The sequence below is a fragment of the Malurus melanocephalus genome, unplaced genomic scaffold, assembly GCF_030028575.1.
Source record: "Malurus melanocephalus ecotype Western Australia unplaced genomic scaffold, MMel_1.1 scaffold_24, whole genome shotgun sequence".
NCBI lineage: Eukaryota > Metazoa > Chordata > Aves > Passeriformes > Maluridae > Malurus > Malurus melanocephalus.
In genome coordinates, this window is record NW_026623256.1 from 74,033 (window position 1) to 96,821 (window position 22,789).

Here is a 22,789-nt window from a genome sequence, read left to right on the forward strand (position 1 = left end):
GGGCGGGGGCGGGGCCGGGCCGGTCCGGGCGGGCGGAGGTGCCGGCGGTGCCGGTGCCGGTGCCGCTGCTGCCGCCGCCATGTACCGGGCCCTGTACAGCTTCCGCTCGGCCGAGCCCAACTCGCTGCCCTTCACTGCCGGAGAGACCTTCCTGCTGCTGGAGCGCAGCAACCAGCACTGGTGGCTCGTCACTCGCGCCGGCTCCGGCGAGACGGGTTACGCGCCGGCCTCCTACCTCCAGCGACTGCAGGTGGGCCGGGCCGGGCGGGGACGGCTCTGCCGGGGGTCCCGGGGCTGGGCGACTCTGCCCTGGCCCCTGCAGGCAGCGGGGCATTCCCGGCGGTCCCGGTCTGGGTTTGCGCCGGGCCGGTGGCAGAGCACGATCCGGTGCTCGGAGCAGCTGCCCCCTGCTCTGAGCAGCCCAGCCGCTCGCGGTCCCTTGCGTGTCCCCTCTGGGAGCCGCTGGCCTCGCTGGGGAAACCAGTGTGCGGTTTCTGTGGCCGTGACTGCCCCTGCAGTGTSTTCGGCATGCGGGAACTGTCTGGGACGCTGTGGGATGGGAATGCGGAGGTTGCAGGGAGGCAGGAGAYATCTCCTGTGGTGTTAGGWTTGGGGAGGACCAGCCCTGCGGGTYAGGGAYAAAGTGAGAGSTCAGMAGGCTCATCGGGAAGGGGACTGGGTATGGATCCCCAGGGTGCCATCTCCAAGTCAGGAGCCCAGGAGCTGAAGGTCTGGTGGGCTGTTCACTCCTGCAGAACTGGCAGAGGAAGATGGGAAAATCCCTGGGACGTGCTGAGGGAGATTCTCCTCCCTGGAGTGTACATGATTCCAGATAATCTGGAATCTCCGGGCCAGCAGCTGTGRTTGGTGTGAGTAAGCAGCACTCTTGTGACCACCTCTGTGCTGGCCGTTCAGCCTGGGGGCTCCATATGTGTGGTACCCTCAGACTGAGATCCGAGTGAGGGGTGATCATCGTCCTCCCACCAACACGTCATGACACCTACAGCACACCACCCCTGCTGTCCTGGTGGCCAGGAGAAGCCACAGAAGCTGCTTGTAATGGTAGCACTTAGGGCCAAGTTGGTGGTGATACTGGGAATTACAGAAGGACCGAGTGCCTGCTGTGGCCCTAACTGGGGTCAGAGGATGGAGAACACCTTTTGGCTGCTGGGGCATGGGCCCTACACCCGTGCAGGTGTCATGGGAAAGAGGTTGCCTGTGGCTTGTACAGTGTAGGGGCTGCTTAGTGGAGCTTCTGAGGGAGGACATGGCTTCTGAAATTAAAATAGGTGTTTCATATAGAAGTAATTCACAGGAGTTTTTATACTTTTGGACCTTGGGATAGCTGTGGGAACTGGATATTGAAGACTCTTTGCATCAGTGAATGGGCAACTGCACAGAAATACGTGTGAATGTTACAAATGAGCCTGTTGGAGTCTGTCTGAAAATGGTGACAAACCCCTTTATTTCAGTGTGCTGCTGCTGCTCCTCCTTCAGATGCCATTGAATTTCTGATTAGCAGTAACTCAGGCTGTAAGTAAGTGTGGGTGTGGGCTTTGCAGAACACTCCAGTGAGACAAGCATTAACAGGGGAGAGTGTACGTGTGTTAGGGCAACACCAGGTCCCTCTGACAGCCGCTTGGTCCATCCATCTTATGAGGCTGGGGCTCTCCTGCAGCCTGGCAGGATGGCCTGAAGGAGGGAGGGGACATCTTGTGTATCAATAAGCCCTTAAGCTATTTACAGGAGCTATTTAGTTACAGAGCAAAGACCTTATTAACTGCTAGATTTTAAAGCCCCACAGTGGCATAGCTCCAGGTTGCTGCTCATGAGTTTCCTCTCTGCAGTCTCTTGCTTCATTTGCTTGTGTGGCATGACGTCTTCTAGCTGCTGTGGGTGCAGGAGCCTTCTCCTAGGCTGCTCACTCACACCAGTTTTTCTTGCAGGTACCTTTCTAGTATGCATTTCAAAATCTTACAGGAAAAGTATTTATTCTATGACTTTACATTCATTTCTAACATTATGCTTTGCTACAGTCTCACCACAGCTTGCAGCCTCCCAGGCTGACTCCTAATGTGTTAGTAATGCCCTGATACTAAAGCAGCATTGCTGGTATCTTTGTGAGCATTCCCTCTAGTTCAGCTGTAACTTTCCCAAATGCCCTTGGACCTTGTTGCAGGAAGCAGAGAGTCTTCCCTGCATCTGCTCATCTGTGTTTTGGCCATTATATTTCCAGCACTTGTACTTGTTGATGATGTGTGAAGCAGCAGGATCTAATTTGCTGTTCTGCAGTTGCAGTCATCTTCTGTGTCTGTGACTGACTTTCTGCTGTTGCATCCTGCCGGCTCTGAAGAGCTGACGTGAAGTAAAAACGTCTGTTTATTCATGGCAGAAAGCATCTGCTTACTGAGAGAGTGCCTGAGACTGTTTGCTCARTGTCCAGGTGGAGTGCAAATAATTTGTCACCCAGTTTTGGTTTAATAAGGGTACTGAGACCAATTAGTGGCAGYGGTTTGGGAGGCAATTAATGCTGCCCCAATCACAACAGGAGAAAAACACYGCTAATGATTAGTGTTAGCAGACAGGGAGAGTGGCCAACAGGAGTCACCATTGTAAAGGTAAGCTTGGGCTTCCTTAGCAGTGCAGTCAGGTTCCAGGTGAGCAATAGGTTGGAGAATGGTCACAACCCCTTGCAGCAACCTGCTGAGAAGATGCTCATGGAGGAGTCTTGGACTGCTGTTCCTGCTGTGCACTATTAAGAGCATTMGTTTTCTTCTGAGCTCCTCTTGAGTTTCAGGGGTTTTTTTTGGCTCGGCTTTCATAGACAGGGTATATTGGTATCTTGACTTCTCTAGAGGAAAAAACAATTCACAGTTATTATTTAATGCTTATTCTTGTCTGATGTCTTTTCGCATAATTTTGTACTGAAATCCTTGTGGCTCAGTGTTCCTGTTAAAGGCTAGTTMGTTGTAGGGGAGGAAAAAACTCCACCAACAAATCCTTCTTAGAGTGGCCCTAAGAAACAAGYTGGGGCCCAGCCAGAGCACCAGAAGGTGCAGATGATGTGAAGTTAATTTGAGGCAATTAGAAATGCCCAACTTCAGCTGATACTCCTGCTGATTTTATTCTTCTGTAGTTGCCTTTAAGCTCCTGTTTGGGTTATTAATAGTAATTTCAAGGCTTGTGCCATTCTGGGCATAAATGTTGAGGCTATCAAGCAGTGAAAGGGAAGGATTGGGCTGTGCTGCTGAATGGGGCAGCTTGTGGACCACACACAGAGTGAATTGCTTGTTGGAACACTGGCCTCACATGTGACTTAGCCCTGGCTCTTCAAGCCTCAAGAGRTCTTGGGGGACCATGTCACCAGCAGGCACAACAGTGCCCAGCAAAGTCATGAACTCTGCGGCTGTGGGTGCTGCTGCCAGACAAGTAAAAACATGTACCTAGAGCACTGTTTTAGTGACAGCACGAGGGTTAATTGCCTCCAGTTACTGGTGGAGCAAGAAATGTGCTAATATCTAATGCCAGGTGAATACTGCTGCAGCAAAGCTGTCAGCTCGAGTGCCAGGCTTCCTATTGAACAGCAAGGTGCCCATCAGTGTGAGGCTGGTCTTTTGTCTCCAGCTGGGTGCTGATGCGTAAGTGATGTATGAGTAGCAGAAAAWTGTGGAGGTTAAAATGGAGCTTAGGGTGTCCTCTGGAGTCAGACACTCCAGAAGATAGGCTTTTCAAAGCTTTATATGCAGCTGTAAAAGATTCAATTTGGAAAACATCCGTAGGCACACGAGGTTCACTCAGTGTCAGGAAGGGACAAATGCCAAGTCTAGCAAATAATAAGGCTCTTTTCTATGGGATAAATAGCCCGTATGTTGCTGTTATTGTGATGGGACATGGAATCTTGTTATGGGAGTGTGGAGTTGTTCCAGTTSTGGATGAAGGTTTCAAGCTGTAGTGCAGCAGCACCAGGATCACAGAGCGAGTAGTTGTCCTGGAGGATGCTGAGTTATGGGTGATGCTTGGCCTGCCAGGAAAGCTGACCTGCTCTGCTCCTGGTGGGGCAGGGGCTGGCCATGATGATTGCTCCTGCTGTGGGACCCGTGTCTGGGAGCAGCAGGGCTGCTTTAGCTCTCRGCTTCACCAGGCATTACGACTGATCTTGCCTCGTCTCATGTCTACACCGACCCAGGCTGCATTCCCTGTCAATGGAAGTGTTAACATTACATGCCGAGGAGGGGAATGGCAGCTTTAAAATGCTGTATTGGTAAATGTCAGGGGTGCAAAAATAAGTGCTAAGTCGCAGGGGGATGTTTCCTGATGAAGTGGGAATGGTTTAGYCTGCTGGCTGCTACAAATCAGCTGCTCAGCTGTATTAAGGAGTGAGGAAATAGCTTTGAAATKACTATTAATAACCTTTTCTAAATTACTTTAAATTTATTTGGAGTTACTGATAAATTGTTTGTAATGTGAATTTTGAGTTTCTGTTCATGCTTTCACATTTTTCCTCTGGAGGAATGAGAAAGAGTCTGCGTGCAAAGGTGTGTATGCTGATGGCCAAGAAGCTTTGGACTGTCTGGTGAGAAAATGGAGACAMGCAAAGAATAAAACAAGCATTTTGAGGATGCCTTAGATTCTGTTTGCTGTATCTTTCTCTACAAGAATAAACAGGCATGTGATAAAAATAAGAGACTGCTTTGTGCCGCCTAGCAACAACTTAAAATTCTCCGGGAGCATGAGCAAGTGCACAGTGGTAGAGTACAGGTAGTCCTGGCCAGCCAGGCACAGGAGTGGTATCACCTCCTAGCTGCAAAGAAGAGGGGTTTCTGTGAGGAAGTGGRATTGGAGTACTCTCTGATACCCCAGTTCTTTTGTGCTGGTTTGTGCTGTTGCATTGACCTGGGTTCAGGACTGGAATTGTGTGGTGCCGACTGAGGTAGCATAGGAGCTGTGCAGACCTTGCAGACCAGGGGCATGCCAGGGCWCAAAGTGTGGGTCTGACAGCTTGTGGCCATTCCTCCAGCCTGATCCCACATCCTACACTTGGCACTGCAGTCCAGCTTTCCCCTAGGCTGCCTTTGCTCTTGTCAGACCCACTCTCAGTTAATTCAGTTCACTGGCTTGCTGGAAAACACTTTGTAATCATGCTGCTTCTCTGCTAGGATCACACGTGCATTGGTTTGGGGATAGAGCAGCACAGCACGTGCCGAGGCTGGTGCTGTGTAGGATCACTGTGGTAGCTCAGGTACTGTCAAACCTTCCACACTGCCATGGAGACAGTGATGGTTGTGGAGCACAGAGTTGGAATCATAGAATAGTTCGGGTTGGGAGGGRCTTTGAAGATCATCTAGTTCTAACTCCCCAGCTGGTTGTACGCTGTCAATCACAGGATGGTTTGGGTTGGAAGGGACCTCTGGAGATCATCCAGTCTGACCTCCTGCCAAGGCAGGGCCACCTGGAGCAGATGACGCAGGAATGTGTCCGGGTGGGTTTTGAATGTCTAGAGAGAGKGAGATACTACAACCTCCCTGGGCAGCATGTTCCARTGCTGTTAAATCAGATAATTAGACATTCTTGATAGCAAATCCACAGTTGCTGGAAACTGAGCTTTGGCAATTGTTGTTTGCTGTAAGAGTTTGTCCCTCCATCTACATAAAACCCGGCTTWAAGGTTGGTGCTCCTGACCCTTGGCAGAGTTGCTCTCATTGTTCCTGGGCAGGGATGATTGTACAGCCAGTTGTACAGACTGTCCCCTGCCCTGGAGCCTGCAGCGTTTGTCATCTGCTGCAGGTTTGACAGAGCTTTCAATGGGCGTGAGAGCTTAATCGCAATACTCACACAGATCCTGAGTAAGTGCTTAGGCTAAAAATAAAGTTTTATTTTGGAGAATAAGCAGCTGGTAACGCTTTGCAGCTGAGGCTGCATTTCTTGACACATGCAAGAAAGTAAAAGAACGAAGCATTTTTCTCTGGGCTCTTTCCATAGCAGAGATGCTGTCATGTCAGAGCTGCTTGTGCTTTGAGATGAAGTTTTATTTTTGAGACTAAATTACACAGTCAGAGGAATTACAACCATTTCTAATYACTGTAGCCAAACACTTGAAATTTTAGGTAGAAGTTCTACAATCTTTAACTATCCAGAATAATTAAAGTGGAACTACAGTAATGATCTTTAGCCTTGCTRTGAAGAAATGTTCTTCTCACTTTTACTCTAATTAAAAATAATTAGGCTTTTTGATATCAGATAAAATTTGCCTTTGTGGCCTGGACACCCACGTATGAGCAGCATTGGTGATGTGTGCTTATCGCTCCAGTTCATGGGTGGAGTGACACTGATGGATGCATGGATGGCTTCCAATGGGCAGGAAATAGTCAGCCTGTTTCAGTGTTGAACAACATGAAGGCTGCTTTGGTCAGAAGTGAGCAAGCAGTAGGGACTTATCTGAGAATCCATGTCTCCTCCTGAGCAATGTGGCTGTGTTTGCCTTGGAGCAAGGGCAAGGTGAAACTGGAAAGAAGAAATGTGCCATGTTCTTCTCAGCCTTTGGCACTTGCACAGAGCAGACAGACACAGATTGATTCCCAACTTCCCTGCAGGGTCAGTGTCTGCTAGGTCATTTGCATCCCTGCTTTCTAGTGCTGAGCTGAGAGCATTTCACAGTATTGCACAGGTGATCACCTGCTGTTACCTTGCAATTTTACTCATCAAATCTGTTGGGGTTTTTTTTGACTGTCTACTGCTTTTCATCAGCAGAAGATGGCTAGACTTTCTTTCCTCATTTATCTGGATGATGACGAGCTTCTTGTTGCCTGCTTTGAACTAGGAGCATCCTGCTCTGTGTTTGTGCTTGTGCATTTCTTGTCACAATCCCACTTTTGTGTTTCCTTTGAGGATTTCCAGCATCCCATCAGGTAAACTCTTATTAGAAAAAAAAAGAAAATCCTAAACCACAAAAAAGCAGAGGAGGAGAAATTTGTATTGAAAGAAATATGAAACCAATAAACCAGAAAGTTCATGGAAATTGATTTTCTTGTGATTGTTGCTCTGTGTGAAGTACAGAGGGAGCAAGACACTGAAGAGCAGGGAGGAATTCATATTGCTTGTCCTTGGAGAAAAATGTGCTCTGTTGGTGATGATGGGAAAACAATGTGAAGAGTCCTCCTCCTTGCAAGAGAGTAACCTTCATGCACAGAACAGCCTGTAAACTAGGAAAGGCTTTGGCAAAAGCAGAGTACAACATGGTTGCTGTCTGACCTAAGAAGATTCCTTGCACGGCCTTGGGCATATTAATGCTTGTGGGGGAGGTCAAATCCCATGGTGTAAAGCGGATATTTACATCTGTCAGTGGTTGAAACATGGAAAACAGCTGAACCTGTCTGTTGAGGAGAGCTCTGGTTCTGGAACAGAAGCAGCCTCCTTTTTCTTCCTTTCATTTTGTAGTTYAGATGTACATAAACACAAACAGAATTTATAAGATTTATATCCTAGATTTACTCCCTCGTGAACGATTTAAACTTTGTCATTCCCAGACAAGATTATGTATTCAGTGTATGAGCTATCAGCCTGGGTATTGGAAGAAGGACAAATTCCAGAAGGGTTTTATGAGGAGGGAAGTACAAGCAGCCTTAGCATGAAACTGTAGCATTAGGTAATCTGCAAGAAAGTTAGACTTCACAGATATTAACATTTTTCAAGGCCAATGCCATAAGCAATTTTACAAGCCACAGGTTCTACTAGAGCTCTGTGTGCAGAGATTTTTAAATTAAAATGCATGTGCACTGTATTTCTTTCAGAGACAAAACCTTGAATTGAGGTCTTCATCTTGGTCATATCAGTAAGAGTTGRCTCAATTTATCTCACTAAAGAAGGTCTTTGTGTGCAGACTTGCAGGGGCTGTGAGGGCTGTGTTTGCTGTTGGAGTGGGGAATTAYCTGGTCCTGCAGGGCTGGTGATCGCTGCCTCCCAGAGTTGCTGTTGCTGTGTGTGCAGACTGCTGTGTATGGGTGCCAGCTTCTGGTGGGAAGGAGATTCTGTTTCCAGGGTTGACACTCTCTCTCCAGAGAGAAGTGAGTACTGGCACTCTTTGAGGACTCCAGTTCATGCTCTTTCTGTGAGCTGGCAAGTAGATCTGAAAAATCCTTGCTGTATTTAGAGGAAAAATTCTCATTTGAAATGGCAGTCCACTGGAAATTCTTTCTGTGAACCATGACTGACCTCACTGCCTCAGGTCTGAGTCACAGCAGGAATTGTGGGTCCTGGTCCTGCTTCTGGAGGAGCATCGCTTTGCTTCCCCAGCCAGTGGCTCACAAATAAAGTTTTGACCTTTAAAAGAGGGTCTTGTCAAACCTAATTTGTCTTGACTTTTATTACATTGCAAAACCTTTGATTTTAAAACAAGGGTTTTGAAGCTTGTCATGTGAGAAGTGGAACAGAGGACACGATTCATTACTACATCTGTTTGTCTCTGCTCTCCTTCGGCCCCCATCGTGTTCTTTCCACAGGAATATTGAGCACAATGCTGGGAAAGCTCCATCAGTGCTAACAGGGAAACAGAGTTATCCAAAAGACAAGACCCACCACCTTGAGAGAAGAGCTTCACATGAGATCTTCTGCAATGCAGATCTTGCATGGCAGAGCTGTTTGCTTCCCTTGCAAGAGAACAAAGAGCTAAAACTTGTCCTCTTTTAGCATGAGGCTTAGGCGAGAAAGGGAAGTAAGGTTTTGTCAGCGTGTGCTTTTTAGAGTGAGGTGGGAAGTTTATGGTTTGTTTTTCCTGGTTCTTTGCTTGCCTGTCAAAGTTGTTTAGAAGAAGTTGTCACTCCCTTCCTCCTTGGAAGTTGCTTGCTTCTTGTGAAGCCSGTGTCCTTCCTGCTGTCCATCTGGCCCAGCTAAAAGAGCAGTGTCACCAGCTGCAAGTGCAGTGAGCCCACTCCTCTGACTCAGGCTGCCTTTCATGCTAGTGGGATGTACTTTTGACTAGGGGGTTGCTGTCCTGCCAGTGGGGTCCCATGTGTGCTGCTTTGTCATCCTTTGCTGTTCAGGCTGGGGTGGTGTGTGTGTGTAAGTGGTCTGCAAGGTGTTGATTTTTTTCTGTGATCTGGAAATGCCACTAAAGGCTGATATTTTAGTTTGTTCAGCTGTTCAAGAGTTATAATTTACAAAAATCTTTTTAAAAAGTCAAGCTGTTTGACTAGGCATGCTAGATAATTCGAGGCTGTGGGTCATTTCTTACTAAATCACTGGTTCCAAGTTCAGATTAGATCTTTTCTAAGTAATAACTATTAATTATTTCTTGGGTGTTTTTTAATCCAAGTGAGGACAGTGCCTTGTAGTGTGGAAATCTAAGGGTAGGCTCTAGCTCCAAATCTTTTATTATATTGAATAAAAACCAGAGGATTGAGGGAGAAGATGAGGCAAGAGCTGCAAAAATTGACACTCAYCCACAAGGAAGCAGGAATTGCTGGGTTGATGTCTTGATGAAAAGGTCTTGAATGCCTATCCATGGGGTTTGTGCCTGGGGCCATACTTCCACAGCTGCTAATGTGGTTGGGGTGTCATCTCCCACTGTTCCTGCTCCACTGCCTTTGAGTTCACTGGCCAGGTGGCTCAGCTCAGCCTCTTGAGTTTCATCCTCTTTCTCTGGAGGTGGGAAGAAAGCCTGGATGGACCACACAGGTGCCTTTGACCTGCTTGCACGAGGGGGATGGAAATGGTTGGACAGGTTTTTGGGGTGGAGGGCTCTCTGTCAGCAGAGTTCAGTTGGTGTCTGTGCGCTGCGATGAGAAGCAGGGCAGCTCCTGTGGAAACCAGATGGCTGCCTAGAGATGTCAAGTTGAAGCTCTCCACTGAGCAGACAAATGCAAACCTCCGTGGCCTCTCAATCTGATGTGGTGACAATTCCTTTTTGTGTAAACTCAGTGAATTCAGTGCCTTTCCAGGCTGCTTGAAGATTCCCTTTTTCCTCTTCCTTAGGAAAGGATGTATGTTTGCAGGGGGACAGACCATTGTTTGAACAACCATTTGCATCCAAGTGACCTGCCAGAAGGCAGGTGCATGAGCCCTTTCCCTCTGTGTTCAGGCTTWGCTATCCCTGGGGAATATTTGGGGAGAAGCTCAAGTATGAGGAAAGTCCAGTTTTAGTATGTTAAAAGAATAATTGCATTGAATTCTAACACCTCAGGTAAGAATGATGATCATAAAAAATTAATTACCTACTTACTGCAGAAGCTTAGGGACTTCTCTGAGCCTGGCCAAATCAAAATGTTTATTGATGAAGACTTTTTCTATTTGACATCAAAAAACAATGTCCCTTGAAGTGCTGAGTCTCAGTAATGAAGTWTTTGCCCCAGAATCACCTTTATTGGCTTAAACTGTAAAATGCATCCCCTTTAGTTTGYTTTTTTGAATTGATTTCATGTGTCTGTCTTCCATTAACATGATAACAAGAGATAGCAGCAGTATTGAAATAATTATGCAGTTGTTATCAAGGGACCTGCACAATATTTTATATCAGTGATGGAAAGAAACCCCTGCAGTGTCCAGTTTTGGGAAGCATCATCTTGCCTGTGGTCTTGGGCTGCCTTCGAAGCATTGCCTAGTGATGTAGGACAATATCTGAGCCTTCTACATGCATGAACACATATGAACTGGCTCTATTCTTGAGCTTGAGATCTCAAAATCACATTGAGCTCTGGTCACTTGAAAAAATTTTAAATGCTATTATTATCCTGTTAATGAATGAGCATAAAAATTCTCTCAACAGAACCCTTGTTGGCAGTRTTTGGTCTCATGTAGACTGTGGATGGATGTGGAGAACCACACAAACCTCATAGCTGGGCTAAAGGGAATTAGAAGTAGTGAAGAGTGATCAGCCCTGGCCTGGAAGAAGGTTTAGAGGGATGGGGGAGAGAAAACATGCACATGAATTGTGCAAACAACACAGCTGTCACCTTTGGCTTGCTGTTGGGTAGCTCCRGACCTCCATGGAGGAGGTGAGCTGAGTCCAGGCCATCTCCATTTCTGCASAATTTGTCCCACTTGATATGGCCTGGGAAGATTTCCTGAAATACAGAGATTTGCTCTCGCTGATGCCATTGAATGAATGGGTGCTGACACAGGTGAATGTGGTATGTCAAGAAGCGGATGCAAGAAATCGATCCTGTAATGAGCCATGGGAGCTGGGAGCAGCTTTTGCACATGGGAAATGAGCAGTACAACAAATACAGTTTTTTTTGTTCACTGCCTCAGGAAGTGAGGAAAACAGGATCATGGCTGTTTTGCTGCCTGAAGCACAATGTCCTAAGAGGACATTCCTCTCCTGTCCCCATTTCTTTGTGTTTTCTGGGGAGTCTGTGCCACTCTAAGCTGCAAAAGGAGATGGGATTATAAATTGCAGCTAAAGCAGAGGCTGTTTTTCTCCAGCAGATAGTGTGGGACACTAATGAATTGCTTTTCTTCCGTGACTCACCTCTTACCTCCYTATAGGTGAAATGTCAGCAAATCTGGTTGAACCCTTTAATCTTTTTTTAAGGTAAAAAAGCCCACTGAACAAACCCAGAATTTGTTCTTGAACTGAATCTGGAGATAACAGCAAGTTAGCCTCATTCCTCTGATAAACAGAGCTAAACTTGCAATTCTTAAAGTACTTTTGTAGGTCAATGGAAGCTGTCAGTCTGTCGAAGTTTTGCAGCACAGAAAAATAGTGTTCTGCYGTCTATCAGTCCAAAACAACTGCAGGATCTTTAGTTCACAATTTTCTAGGGTTTATTTTGGCTTGTGCTTTTGTCTTTTTGATCACATATATAACAATGTAGGACACTGTAGATCTTAGTAGTATCTTCATTGATTCTGGAGTATATCTTCATTGATTCTGGAGTTTTAGTTTTATCATTGTCCCAGTAAAGCTCAGTTGCATTGGCTCACTGGATTTGGTGAGAGCCAGGAACAGAAACATCAGCAGAAACATCCACTTTACCAAGAATAAATGTGCTTGCAGGAGCAGCTCTCAGCTAACAAGGCTGTGTGCACACTTGGCTACTTTGTCTGTGGCCAATTAGCATGATTTCCCTCTTGACAGTGCAGCATGTATGGAGTATTTCAGCCGCTCTGATACCCCCTCCCTTGCCGCCCTGCACCCTCAACAGTCTTTAAATGGCTTTGCTATAATTAGCTGGCACACCTAACTTTGTGTAATTCTTGTGTATAGCACTGATAAGCCAAAAGCATGAATAACATCCCCTATTCCATAGTGCTACTCTGAATGTGTTAAAATACACAGCTACCAAAACCCATGGCAGGGGATTCTCTTTCAGAGGATGTTCCTTCTTGCCTTAGCTTTACTGTGGCCCACCTGAAAGCAAATAAGCACGTGAGGGTTATCTTTTACTGGGAATATGGTTAGTACACTCTTTAAATCTCTGAATGAGTAATTTGTACCAGGCTAAAGTCATGAAGGATCCTGGTGSCTGGAAGAAGGCTGCTGGATCTGGACATGCTGTTCTGGTTGGGTGGAAAACTTGTTTGGGGAATATGTCCGCGGCAAAGGGAGCTGTGTTTCCTCCACACTGGTGGGAGCTGGTCAGTACAGCTTGAATATGTTGTGGAGAGGGTGGTTGGGTATCCTAGGGTTTCCCACTACCGATGTTTCAAATATTTGTTCCTGTGACCCAGAGGGGGCTGTGAGAGAAGCTGCTTGTGAGATCCATATTGTGGGAACAKTATRTGRGCACGTGCTTTGGAGAAACCTTGTAGATATGCTTGTTCTCTTGGCTTCTTGGCCTAAAACACCATTTAGTGGGAGAAGTCCTCAAGGACCTTGGTTTATCTTTTGTGTTTAGGAGTTGTATGAAGGGATGATAGTAAAAGTATTGTTGGCAAGTGATCTCTTGACCTTGGAATGAGTTTTGCTCCATGAGAAAGTGGAGCTGCTCTCTTTGAGCAGAGGGGCAGCATGAACCCAGCCTTTCTGTGTTTGCTTGGAGCAATTGTATTCGTGGTAAAAAATACTTAGRTTTTCCATACGGTGGTTTGGGGAGTCAGTTTATTTCAGAGGAGGTGGCACATGTGATCTGATCACATGATGTGGTAACTTGAATTTCAGGTAAGATGCACCAGTAAYTTGAGGAAGGGAAATGCTCATTACAGAGGAAAGCACTGGCTTTTCTCTGTGAGTTAGTGTGCTCTGATCCTGCCCTGCTGGCTTTTTCTTTATTTTGGATATGCAGGGGAGCTGCATCCCTTCGTGGCAGAGGAGGCAATGCTTATTTTGCATGCAGAGTCCAAAACACAGAAAAATGCATTTCTATCCAGACTGTTAAGTGATCCTGYAGCAGCAAGCTGCCTTTGATCCTCCCGACTAGAATGATCTTTGGGGAGAACTTTCCAGGGCCTCTCTCAGGTTTGCTCACAGTAATGCAAGACAGGTTTTCATCTCACAGTGACAGCTTAGCAGGAAGGAGCCTCGGCTGTGCCAGGCCTGGCAGCTCTGATCCTGGTGCTGCTCAAAAGATCCTGGGGATTTGTGTCTGGTTTACTATTTTGTGCAATTACAACTGTCCAGGACTAAAACAAGCTGATGACTTTTCTGTGATTGCCCCTCAACAATGGAAGCTCTTTCCCCTCATTAATGGCTTTAATGAAGTACATATGGCTGTTCATCCGGATACCGGATACCGGTGTACTGRATACCAGATACTGGATACCGAGAGCGGCACTTGTTCCCTATGTGGCAGACTCGAATCCTTCATGCCAAGCCCACAGGCTCTGCGCTTCCTTGGATGGTGACCTGTGCATCCACCTTGCTCCTTCTCCTTCTTGCCTGGCGGATGTTCCTGGGTTGTACGCGTGTGCCTGCTGCCAGGTCTGTCCTCCTGTGTTCTCTGGGACTGAGACAGCAGGTTCGATTAACTTTCCATTCCCCCATTTTCTGTCTCTATAAGAGACACTTCATAATTTGCCCATGGTTTTAGGTTTAGGCAACACAGTTATTATGCCCAAAGCACATCTTAACTCCAGTGTGCCTTCTGACTCTTGCTAGAGTGCTGGTCATGGGACAGGGAGGATTTGGGAAGAAAAGCTGATAAATCATAAATTCCTGTGCAAGATGAATCACGAGGTATTGCCTCTTTCTCAAACATGTAACTGCAAGCTGTTGCATYAGTGCCAGTCTGTGGCATGCAGTAGGAAAGTCCCTTTTGGTTAACATGTACATACATGCTCTTCTGCATCTGTCTTTGGGCATCAGTTGAATTGACAACTTAATTGCAATTTTTTCCTGCTTGACCGCTGGAGACTTTATTTACTTGATCTCATGTATTGGAATGTGCTCCAAGGCAGGGGCGAATGGGAAGGGAGAGAGTTCTCTTGATCATGGTAGAAATTGRAATTTTTTCATCCTATGTTTTATATAACTGTCACCTTTCTGGCATTTTGCTACAATGTGCTGTGGAAATAGATTGTGGGGAGGAACTGAGCCTTCCTCTGTGAATGCCAGAAGAAGAGCCAGGACTTGCACAGTTTTCCAGTCTTGTTCCTTCCTCTGGGCTCTGACCTTGCTCCTTGTTCTGGCAGTGCTTGGCAAACCTGATTAATTGCAAAGGGAGTTTCTGTGGCTGGATCTTCATCCCACATCCATGTTTTTGCCAACTCAATCAAAACAAAGAGAGGCTGAGATTAGCATTTTGCACTCTTCCCAGCACTCTGGGAACTTAGAAATTAGTTGCATTTTTTATAATAATTAATATAGGGGCTTTCTTATAGACCTGTACTAATTGTGTGCAAGTGATCTTGGAGCTGTGCTGAATCTCAGTGAGCAAARGACATCTGTAGCAGTTTTTTGGGCTATCAAATGAAGACTACGCCAAGTCTGGCAAAACCCCTTCTGCTGGGCTTTATTTTCARCTTTAAATACTAATATGTCAAAAGTCTTGGTATACTTCTAGTGCTGCCCTACAATATATTTCCTTCCCCCTGATACATCCTGGGTCATAATCCTGAGTTTTCATCAAAGCAGAGGCTATCTACTGTTTTCTTTTTCAGCGTAGATGATAACTGTAATATGTATATGTGTATACATTTGATGTTTCTCTACATATCAGTAGAAATGTAGGTTTTGCTGCATAAATGCCACGTGGATCATGTCATATTGACTTGGCTTGACAACTGTGTGCCAAAATGATGGTGAACAGGTGATCCTGAAAAGAGGGGCAGCTCTTGTTGTCTGGCAGCTGTTCACCTGGGGCAGGCTGAGCCAGGGAAGTCCCCTGAAGCATTGAGAGCAGTAAGAATTAAGGCMTAGGGGAATATCAAGGCATGTAAGTATGTGTTGATTGCTTTATTTTAAAACTTTCTGTCTCTGCTTTTATCCTCTTAGAGTGTTTTGGCATGAGACGTGTTCTGGTTGAGTGCAGAATTACAAGGGGAAAGAATCAGTCTTCCACAATTCTGGTCATCGTGGCCAGTAAACCAGGTCTGAGCGTGGCTGGGGAGACCCAGGACAAGCATTTCGACCTCAGGAAGTATAAGCATGCGGTGGTGGGTTGCATGCATTCTGTTGTCCCTCAGCTGGTCTCTGCSCCCTTCTCCCTAACTCCGAGGCTTCCTGCTCTCGGGAGAGAAATCGGTTGAGGTTTGGTTGCTGTGCATCCTTCTGCTGCCTTCAGGGTTCTGTTTGTTCCAAATGCCTCTTATGCCTGTACTGTCCCTAGTTAGTGTATCTCTTTGCCAGCGGCTCTAGCTTTTGCTTTAGTGTGATTTGCACAGCTTAAGCCCTTTCCCTGGCTATCCTTTCTCTTCATTTCCCATTTGTGCCGGCTGTCCGCTCGAGCGGCTGCTGTCAGCACACAGTGGAAAAACACCGATCCGTGAGAAACGCACTATAGCGTATCAACAGGAATTCCTGGGCTGCTTCTGGGCTGCCTCTTTGTCAGAAGAGCTCAGCCATGTCTTTGTTTTCTCGCTAGCGAGTCAGAGATGCTGCAGGTTTGTTTGGAGCTTTTCTCATCTTATTTGCTCAGTAACCAGGGCAGTTGCCCATTGTTTCACTTGYGTTTTTATTGTGTGTTTTTCAGTGCCGCGAGGCACAATATCTTCCTGCCGACAAGAGTAAGTTAATGCATCTCTCTTAGCCAACWGCCTGAGGACTAAAAATTTCTGATTTGGGCTGGCAAAATGGGAACGGAAATAAACTGAATTTTCTCCAGCAATGCAAAAAACCAAAATTCAGCCCATTTGTTTAAGCTGTGTGGTCCTGAAGGGGGAACTCTGATCTGGCAGATCACTCTGCTGCAGACAAARGATAGTTGGTTTTTGTAAATTGGTGCCGCGATCATTTAAATCTAGAAGGAATAAGCATGCAGACAGTCTGCGGTGACTGGGGGTGAAGGGCATGTGACCTAAGAGGTGGCGTTCCTCTCTGATTTGAGTAACAAAGAACCAGCCTGTGCCTGTGTATGCCAGCGGGATAAATATACTAATTTCCACCAGTGGTCCATGTCAGTGCAGCTGCSTGAAAACTGAGCTGTCACTGGAGACAAAACTTTGTCTGTCCTTTGTTGTCATGTTGTGAAAGCTGAGGCAATGAGATGAGGGTGAAGATGAGCAGTGCTGCCTGGGCACTCCTCTGGCTGCAGAGGCAGCTGCAGGCATGAGGGCACCGATTCCTGCACATGCCGAAGAGCAAATGCCCTTGATTACTAAAAAATGGGGGGTAGAAGGAAAAAAAAGCCATGTTTTCTTGGATCAGCCCCCTGCAGAGGCAAAGAAAARCCTGCCATACGTTAATGGGCCACTTTCATAAATGTGGGAGCCTCATGCACGCAGGGTGGCTCAGCCTGTCTGAGCTGATGCAGCTGTCAGCCTGTTTGTCTAGAAAATGCGTTTCTGAAAGGTATGATTATTCTAGACTGTTGAGCGAGTTCTTCTGTGTGAGTGCATTTAAACACCAATGGTACATGTAGAAAGACTAAAAACAAAGAGAGAAGGGGCAACATTTTTTACAGCCCCAGGAGGATYGGAGAGGAGGTTGTTCTGCTTGTACAACAAGGACACCTGTAAGTGTCCTGTGAATTGCTCAGGTCTCTCACCAGCCTGCGCAACACATTCTGTGCAGGTGTGCTGTCTTTGGGGAGACTGCTCCTGGGGCAGTAARGATGAGAGAGCATTGTGAGGCAGAGGTAGATGCATTCCTGCCTCTGTGTTGGCCATGCCCTGKGTTGGCTGTGCTTAGATACCCACAAGAATTCTGGAAGGTTGCTTCTTAAAAGCTTGTCTTGGGCCATGGGAAAAGCATTCCTCCCCACCTACCCTCGTGTCTGCAAAGTACCCCAAGGCAGTGCTGAGGTCTGGCTCTGTCCTCATCAGGTGGGGARGAAATTGGCAGCAGGCTCTGAGGGACCCTTTGTTTGCTCATGTTATTAGCAAGGAGTGAGGAAGTAATGATTTATTGATGCTTCTGTGATTCTCCTACACGAAGCTATGGAGGAAGAAATTCAATTTCCTGGCTGATATTCATGGCTCTAATAGAGCAGTACCATGTTCCTGCAGAGCAGTTCACTTGTGGGGTGCTGGTGGTGCCCCCATTTCTCTGATACAGTGCCTCATAGCCAGTATGGCCAATGATCACTGAGGGTCACTCTGCTCTTCCCCTGCCTCTGGCTGTAGCCAGGCTGGTGGCAACAGGCTGTTTATAGAGCCCAGCATTTTTCTGCTGCAGTATTTTGTTTGAWTAAACCAGAAAAATCTGATAGAGGGGGTGGCAGCCACTCCTTTCTGGAGTGAGGCTCTGGTGGGAATGTGTATCAGTACCTCAGTTAATACTCCTTGATCTTCATAGCATGTTGGGCAGGAGGTGGTGTCTTCTTGTGGCTGGGATGGCTGTGCCTCTGCCTGGTGAGCCAGTAACTGGTGAAGGACAGAGTTAACAGCTTGCGTGCTGCAGTGGTTGCTCRGGGCTCTGCCAACCCCCACCGTGCAGCCTCAGTAAATCCAGCTGAATTCCTGGGCTTTGCTTGGTACGTCTCCTTTGACAGCTCTCTGTACAGCAATGCCCTTTTCATGCATTCCCTTGCTTCCACGTGAGCCTTAGCTTATGAACAGGATTTCATCTCTGTATCCCAGAGCATGGGATGGGGCAGGACTGCAGTGCAGGRCTCTGCAGGACTTTGGAGCACCCAGCTCCTGCCTGTATTCCAGGGCTCTGCTTTGTGGCCTCTCTTTGCAGGCTTGTAGAGCTTTGTGTGGCAAGGGCTGCCTATGAATGTGTGAGCTGCCTGGATGCACTGCTCAAAGACCCTGCCTGCCTGTGTCCCAGCTGCCAGCATCCTCAGGAATGAGTGGTGGATGCAGGCAGGAATCCCCTGTCCTGYAGAGTGATTGATTGCCCTAGATTGCCTGGGGAGAACAGTGGGGCACAGCCCAGAATTGCTGTGAGGACGTAATCCCTCAAGTTACAGGGAGGAGGAGATCATAGGGGAGACCTTGGTAAACGTGACTTTTGCCCCCTTGCAATCTGTGCTCATTTCAACTGCAATGTCTTTTTCATCCATCCTCCTCAAACAAAGCAGTGCCATTTTGGTTCACCTGAGGAGTGTGCAGATTCCTTTGAATCACAGGATCTATCCAGGATACTGATTCCTATTTTTTAACTTTATGACTACAGTGCAGGGGATCCCTGATGCTGGGTGTCCTACAAACCCAAAATGTGAGGCAACCCCTGTGCTGAAGGCCCTGCCATTTTCCCCCACTACACCCTCCCAACTCAGCTGAGGAAGGGAGATGATTTATGAGCAGCATCAACAATGTCATAAAGTACAAGTGGCAAGTTAATGCTGCTTTTTTATTCCAGCCCTTTGACAGGGCCTTGTTAATAGAGGGTTGGGAACAGAAACAAAAGGAAAGAGCACAGCAGCTAAAAGCCAGTTGTCACAACACTGCTGCATTAGTGTGAAAATGCTGTGTTTTATCAGAAAGGAAGCACTCTCTCCATAATAAATGGCATTGCACAGCAGGGAGCAGCTCCTTAGGAGCCCCTCTCTTATGCAGTCAGACTGAGAGAATGGGGTTTTTCAACCTGGAGGTGGCTTTAGGGAAACCTCATTGCCTCCAGTACTTAAAGAGAGCTTATAAAAAAATGGACAATGGCTTTTTACATTGGCAGGTAATGCTAAAACAAGGGGGCTATGGTTTTAAACTGAAAGAGGTGAGGTTTACATTAGATGTCAGGGGGAAATTCTTTAACTGAAGAGTGGTGAGGAACTGGAAGAGGTTGCCCAGAGAAGTTGTGGATGCTCCATTCCTTGAAGTGTTCAACGCCAGGTTGGATGGGACCTTGGGCAATCTGGTCTGGTGGGTGACATTCCTTCTCGYGGTGGGGGGTTGCAACTGGAATATTTAATGATCTTTCCAACCAAAACCATTCTATGATTCCAGCCTGTAGATTCCTGTGAACTGTGCCCTCCAGAACAGGGCAGAGATGCTGAGTTCAGTAGGATTCAGTGCTCTGTTATGTCATCTTCTCTGGAATGATCAGACTGAGAAAGGCTTTAAACCCATGTGGGTGAAAGCCTGGAAGACTGGGGAGGGTGGGAGAAGGCAGCAGACATGGGTGCAACTTGTAGAGCAGGCTGTTTTTGGAAGGGGAAGGTGGTGAGTGCAGAGGGAATACAAGTAGGGGATCAGGGAGTGCACCAGAGCCAGTGTTTGGAAGCTGGAGCGGGAGTTGTGTTTAATTTTGGGATGGGRACTCGTGGGAGTGCTGGCGGGCAGGTGGGCTGTGCAGAGGGCAGGGGTCTGTGGCACTCAGAGCAACACTGGCATTCCCCTGGAGACAGCAGTGTTGGAGACTTGTGCACTGTTCCACTTTCCCAGAGAGCATTCAGCTTGCTGTAATTTTCTCTTCTCAGAAAATGAGGTGCATTCACTGCAATAACTTGTTGTTCCTTCCAACCCTCCTTGGAATGTATTCAAATATGCTTTGCTCTGTTTCCTTACTTAGTTCTGTAGTTAGMGGTGGTGAAATGCTCCCTAGACCATATTCCTAGGATATATGGGTCTGCTTGGAGACTTCATCCTCACGTTGAGTTCTGTGTGTTGTTTTTGTTCTTGACCTGATACTTTAACAAAATCAGTTTTATTTTTAAAGTTTTCCCCAGTTGCTTTCTTTCCTGTCTTTCTTGGGAAAACAAACCAACAAAAAAACTCCTCCTAAATTTTTCAAAGCCGTGTGTTGTAGAATAGGCCTCTCATCCACACCTTGTTTTTTCCCCACAGTCTGCAGTAGCTGTTAATTCACATTTGGTTAAGCAATTAATCAGGATATAAATAATACATAGCATGTTATCAGAAAATTGCATGCCAGTGCTATGGAGGTAGGTACTTTCAGTCCTGGTGGGGAGGGCTCGCCTTCTGTGCTCTGCAGCCCCCTAAGGCCAATTAAGGTGCATCCTTGATGAGAACCCAGCCGCTCCTTGGCTGGATAAATATTGCTCTGATGCRGGGAGGGGGGGCCAAAGCTATTGAAGATAAAGAGGGGTTTAGTGTTCAAACAGCTGCAGTGAGCACTGGAGCTCAGCATTCCCCTCCTCCCCTTGTGCGTGGGCTGAGGCTGGAGCAGCAGCACYGAAGGGATGGTGCTGGCACGGGTGGCAGCTTATGGGAGGCCTATAGGTCAAAGACTTAGTAGCGTGTCCTTTGCCTTCTGCCTTAGTCCTGTAAAGGTCTTTTCTCCTGGAGGCATGTCAACTGTTGATAAACAAAGTCTTATAGCATGTCACAAGTGTRGAAACCTGCTTTATCTTCCTGTTCCCATTCCAGCCTCCTCAGTGAGCCCAGGGAGTGGTGTCTSTGGTGTTTCAGCTTTCAAGGCTGCTGTTTATTTCAACTGCAGTAACGAGTGCTGAACTGGCTGACAGGAATAAACGTTACTGTGGCAGTTTGGGTGGAGATTTGGAAAAGATGCTTCAAGTTACAAAATAAGTATAAAAGCCATCAGGAAAAACGTGAGAAAAAAAMCCCATCCAGAGTCAATAGGCTCCAKGGGCCACCAGATTTMTACTGTCACATTTGCAGTCGTAAATTTGCTCCATAGTATTCCTGCAAGAGCAGGAATAATTGGGCTTGGGATAAGCTTGGCTTTGTAGTGGAATCTCAGAACCTCCCTGCAGCAGGCTAAATATTCAAGGGTGCTGCATGGTTCTGAGACAAAGCTTGYCTCTGGTGTTTCTGTACAGATCATTGGATTTTGGCAATTGTAACGGTTGTTTTCTTTCCCAGACATGTACTCTGGGAGTTTAGGATACTCTTCTGCCATAAGCCCTGGTGCAAAAGAACCTCAGCTGAAGGGCACAATAACATATTGGATGTTGTTTCGTAGGTGCTGGAGCAGGATGTGGTTCTCCAGTCCATTGATCGTGCCATTGAGGCTGTGCACAATGCGGCCATGAAGAATGGGGGGAAATACAACCTGGAGCAGAGAGATGTCCTCCAGTAAGTATGATGGGCATCTGGCAGAGCTGCTGGATGGAGCGTGGTCCAAGTGTCATTCTGTCCTTGGGGGATGTTGGATGTCATTGATTTGAGCCCCTGTGCTGCTGCACTCAGAATGCTTCCCAGTGTTTGAGCACTTGAGCTGCTTCTGTTCCATCTGACAGCTGTGTCCAGCAAAATAGAGCTTTGGCCTTGCCCCTCTATCCCTGTGCATGCCAAGAAGAGTTGATTTTCAGCCACACTGTAGGCTTGGAGGAGAAATCCAAAACCTTTCTGGCTGCATTTTCTCTGCTTTACCAGCCAGGAACTGTAGAGGTTGTTGGCATGTGGCACAAGGTCTTTAGTATGTTCTCAAATAATTGCTTGTGAGGAGAATTTTTATTTTTCTCTGTTCACCTCACACTCTGTGCTGAGACATGCTGGTTTAATCTCGGTTGAACAGCAATTCTAAAGTGCAGGCRATTTCTGAAGCTTGCAATGCAATATGTGACTCTCCCCTGAGGAAGAGGCATTTTTTTCCAGTGAACTGATGAATAAATTATGTGCTCTTGCAAAGCCTCTTCCTTCCTCCCCTAGAAGTGCTTCCTTAGTTGTTAATGAAACTGGAGTTGGTGTTCAAAGTAATGTAGCCCATTCTGGTATATATAGCCCAAAAGCAATAAATCATTAAAAAATATAATTTAAATGTTGCAGCATGGTCACTCCCTTGAGCTGTGCTCTTCCTGATGTCATCATTCCGTTTCAGAAAACTTATCCATCACCGGAAGGAGACTGTGTCCCGTAAAAGCCACTCTCCCACCCCGCAGGGGACAGTTATGACTCAGTCCACCAGTGATCACCACCTGGATGTGTCCCGGCAGCCCAACGGGGTGTGCCGGACAGGGTACGAGCGACACCACAGCCTTCCCAACACCGAGTTCGAGGACGAGGATGAAGGTCTCTACCAGGTAACAATGGCTGAACACTTGCTAGGTTCCTCCTTTGGTGGTGTGACATTGCTAGTCCTGTTGAATAAAATGCCTTTGCAGCTGAAGTTACAAATCAAGTGTTTATGCTGCTAATCTGGGATTACTGCAGTGTAAAGTGTTGGTGTCTGTAAGAAATCTGGAACAGTCCCTCTGCCATTTACACTTGTCATGCTTGTTGGAATCCTTGAGGATCCATGGTTTTGCAGTAACATGCGAAATCCACTTTATACTGTGTGACTCTCTCTTGGCAACTTTCTAAAAGAGTTGCAGGCTCCCTGGAGAATATTTTGAAAAGCAGTTTTGACGTGAACAGCAGAGCTCCCTCCAAGGACTCAGCACTGCTTCAT

General features: G+C 46.8%; 1 protein-coding gene across 2 annotated transcripts in view; it reads left to right on the plus strand.

The window, feature by feature from the left end:
• Positions 1-22,789, plus strand: part of NCKIPSD (NCK interacting protein with SH3 domain) — a 54,850-nt gene that overhangs the window by 4,638 nt on the left and 27,423 nt on the right. Inside the window, exons 1-3 of one of the 2 annotated variants that reach the window (XM_057390225.1) lie at positions 18-250; positions 21,362-21,474; positions 22,220-22,421. In XM_057390225.1, the coding sequence (XP_057246208.1) occupies positions 80-250; positions 21,362-21,474; positions 22,220-22,421 (486 nt within the window). In that variant the 5' untranslated portion in view covers positions 18-79. Of the gene's footprint in view, positions 1-17; positions 251-21,361; positions 21,475-22,219; positions 22,422-22,789 lie in introns of those variants that run through there. The other variant, XM_057390226.1, reaches the window with a different exon arrangement.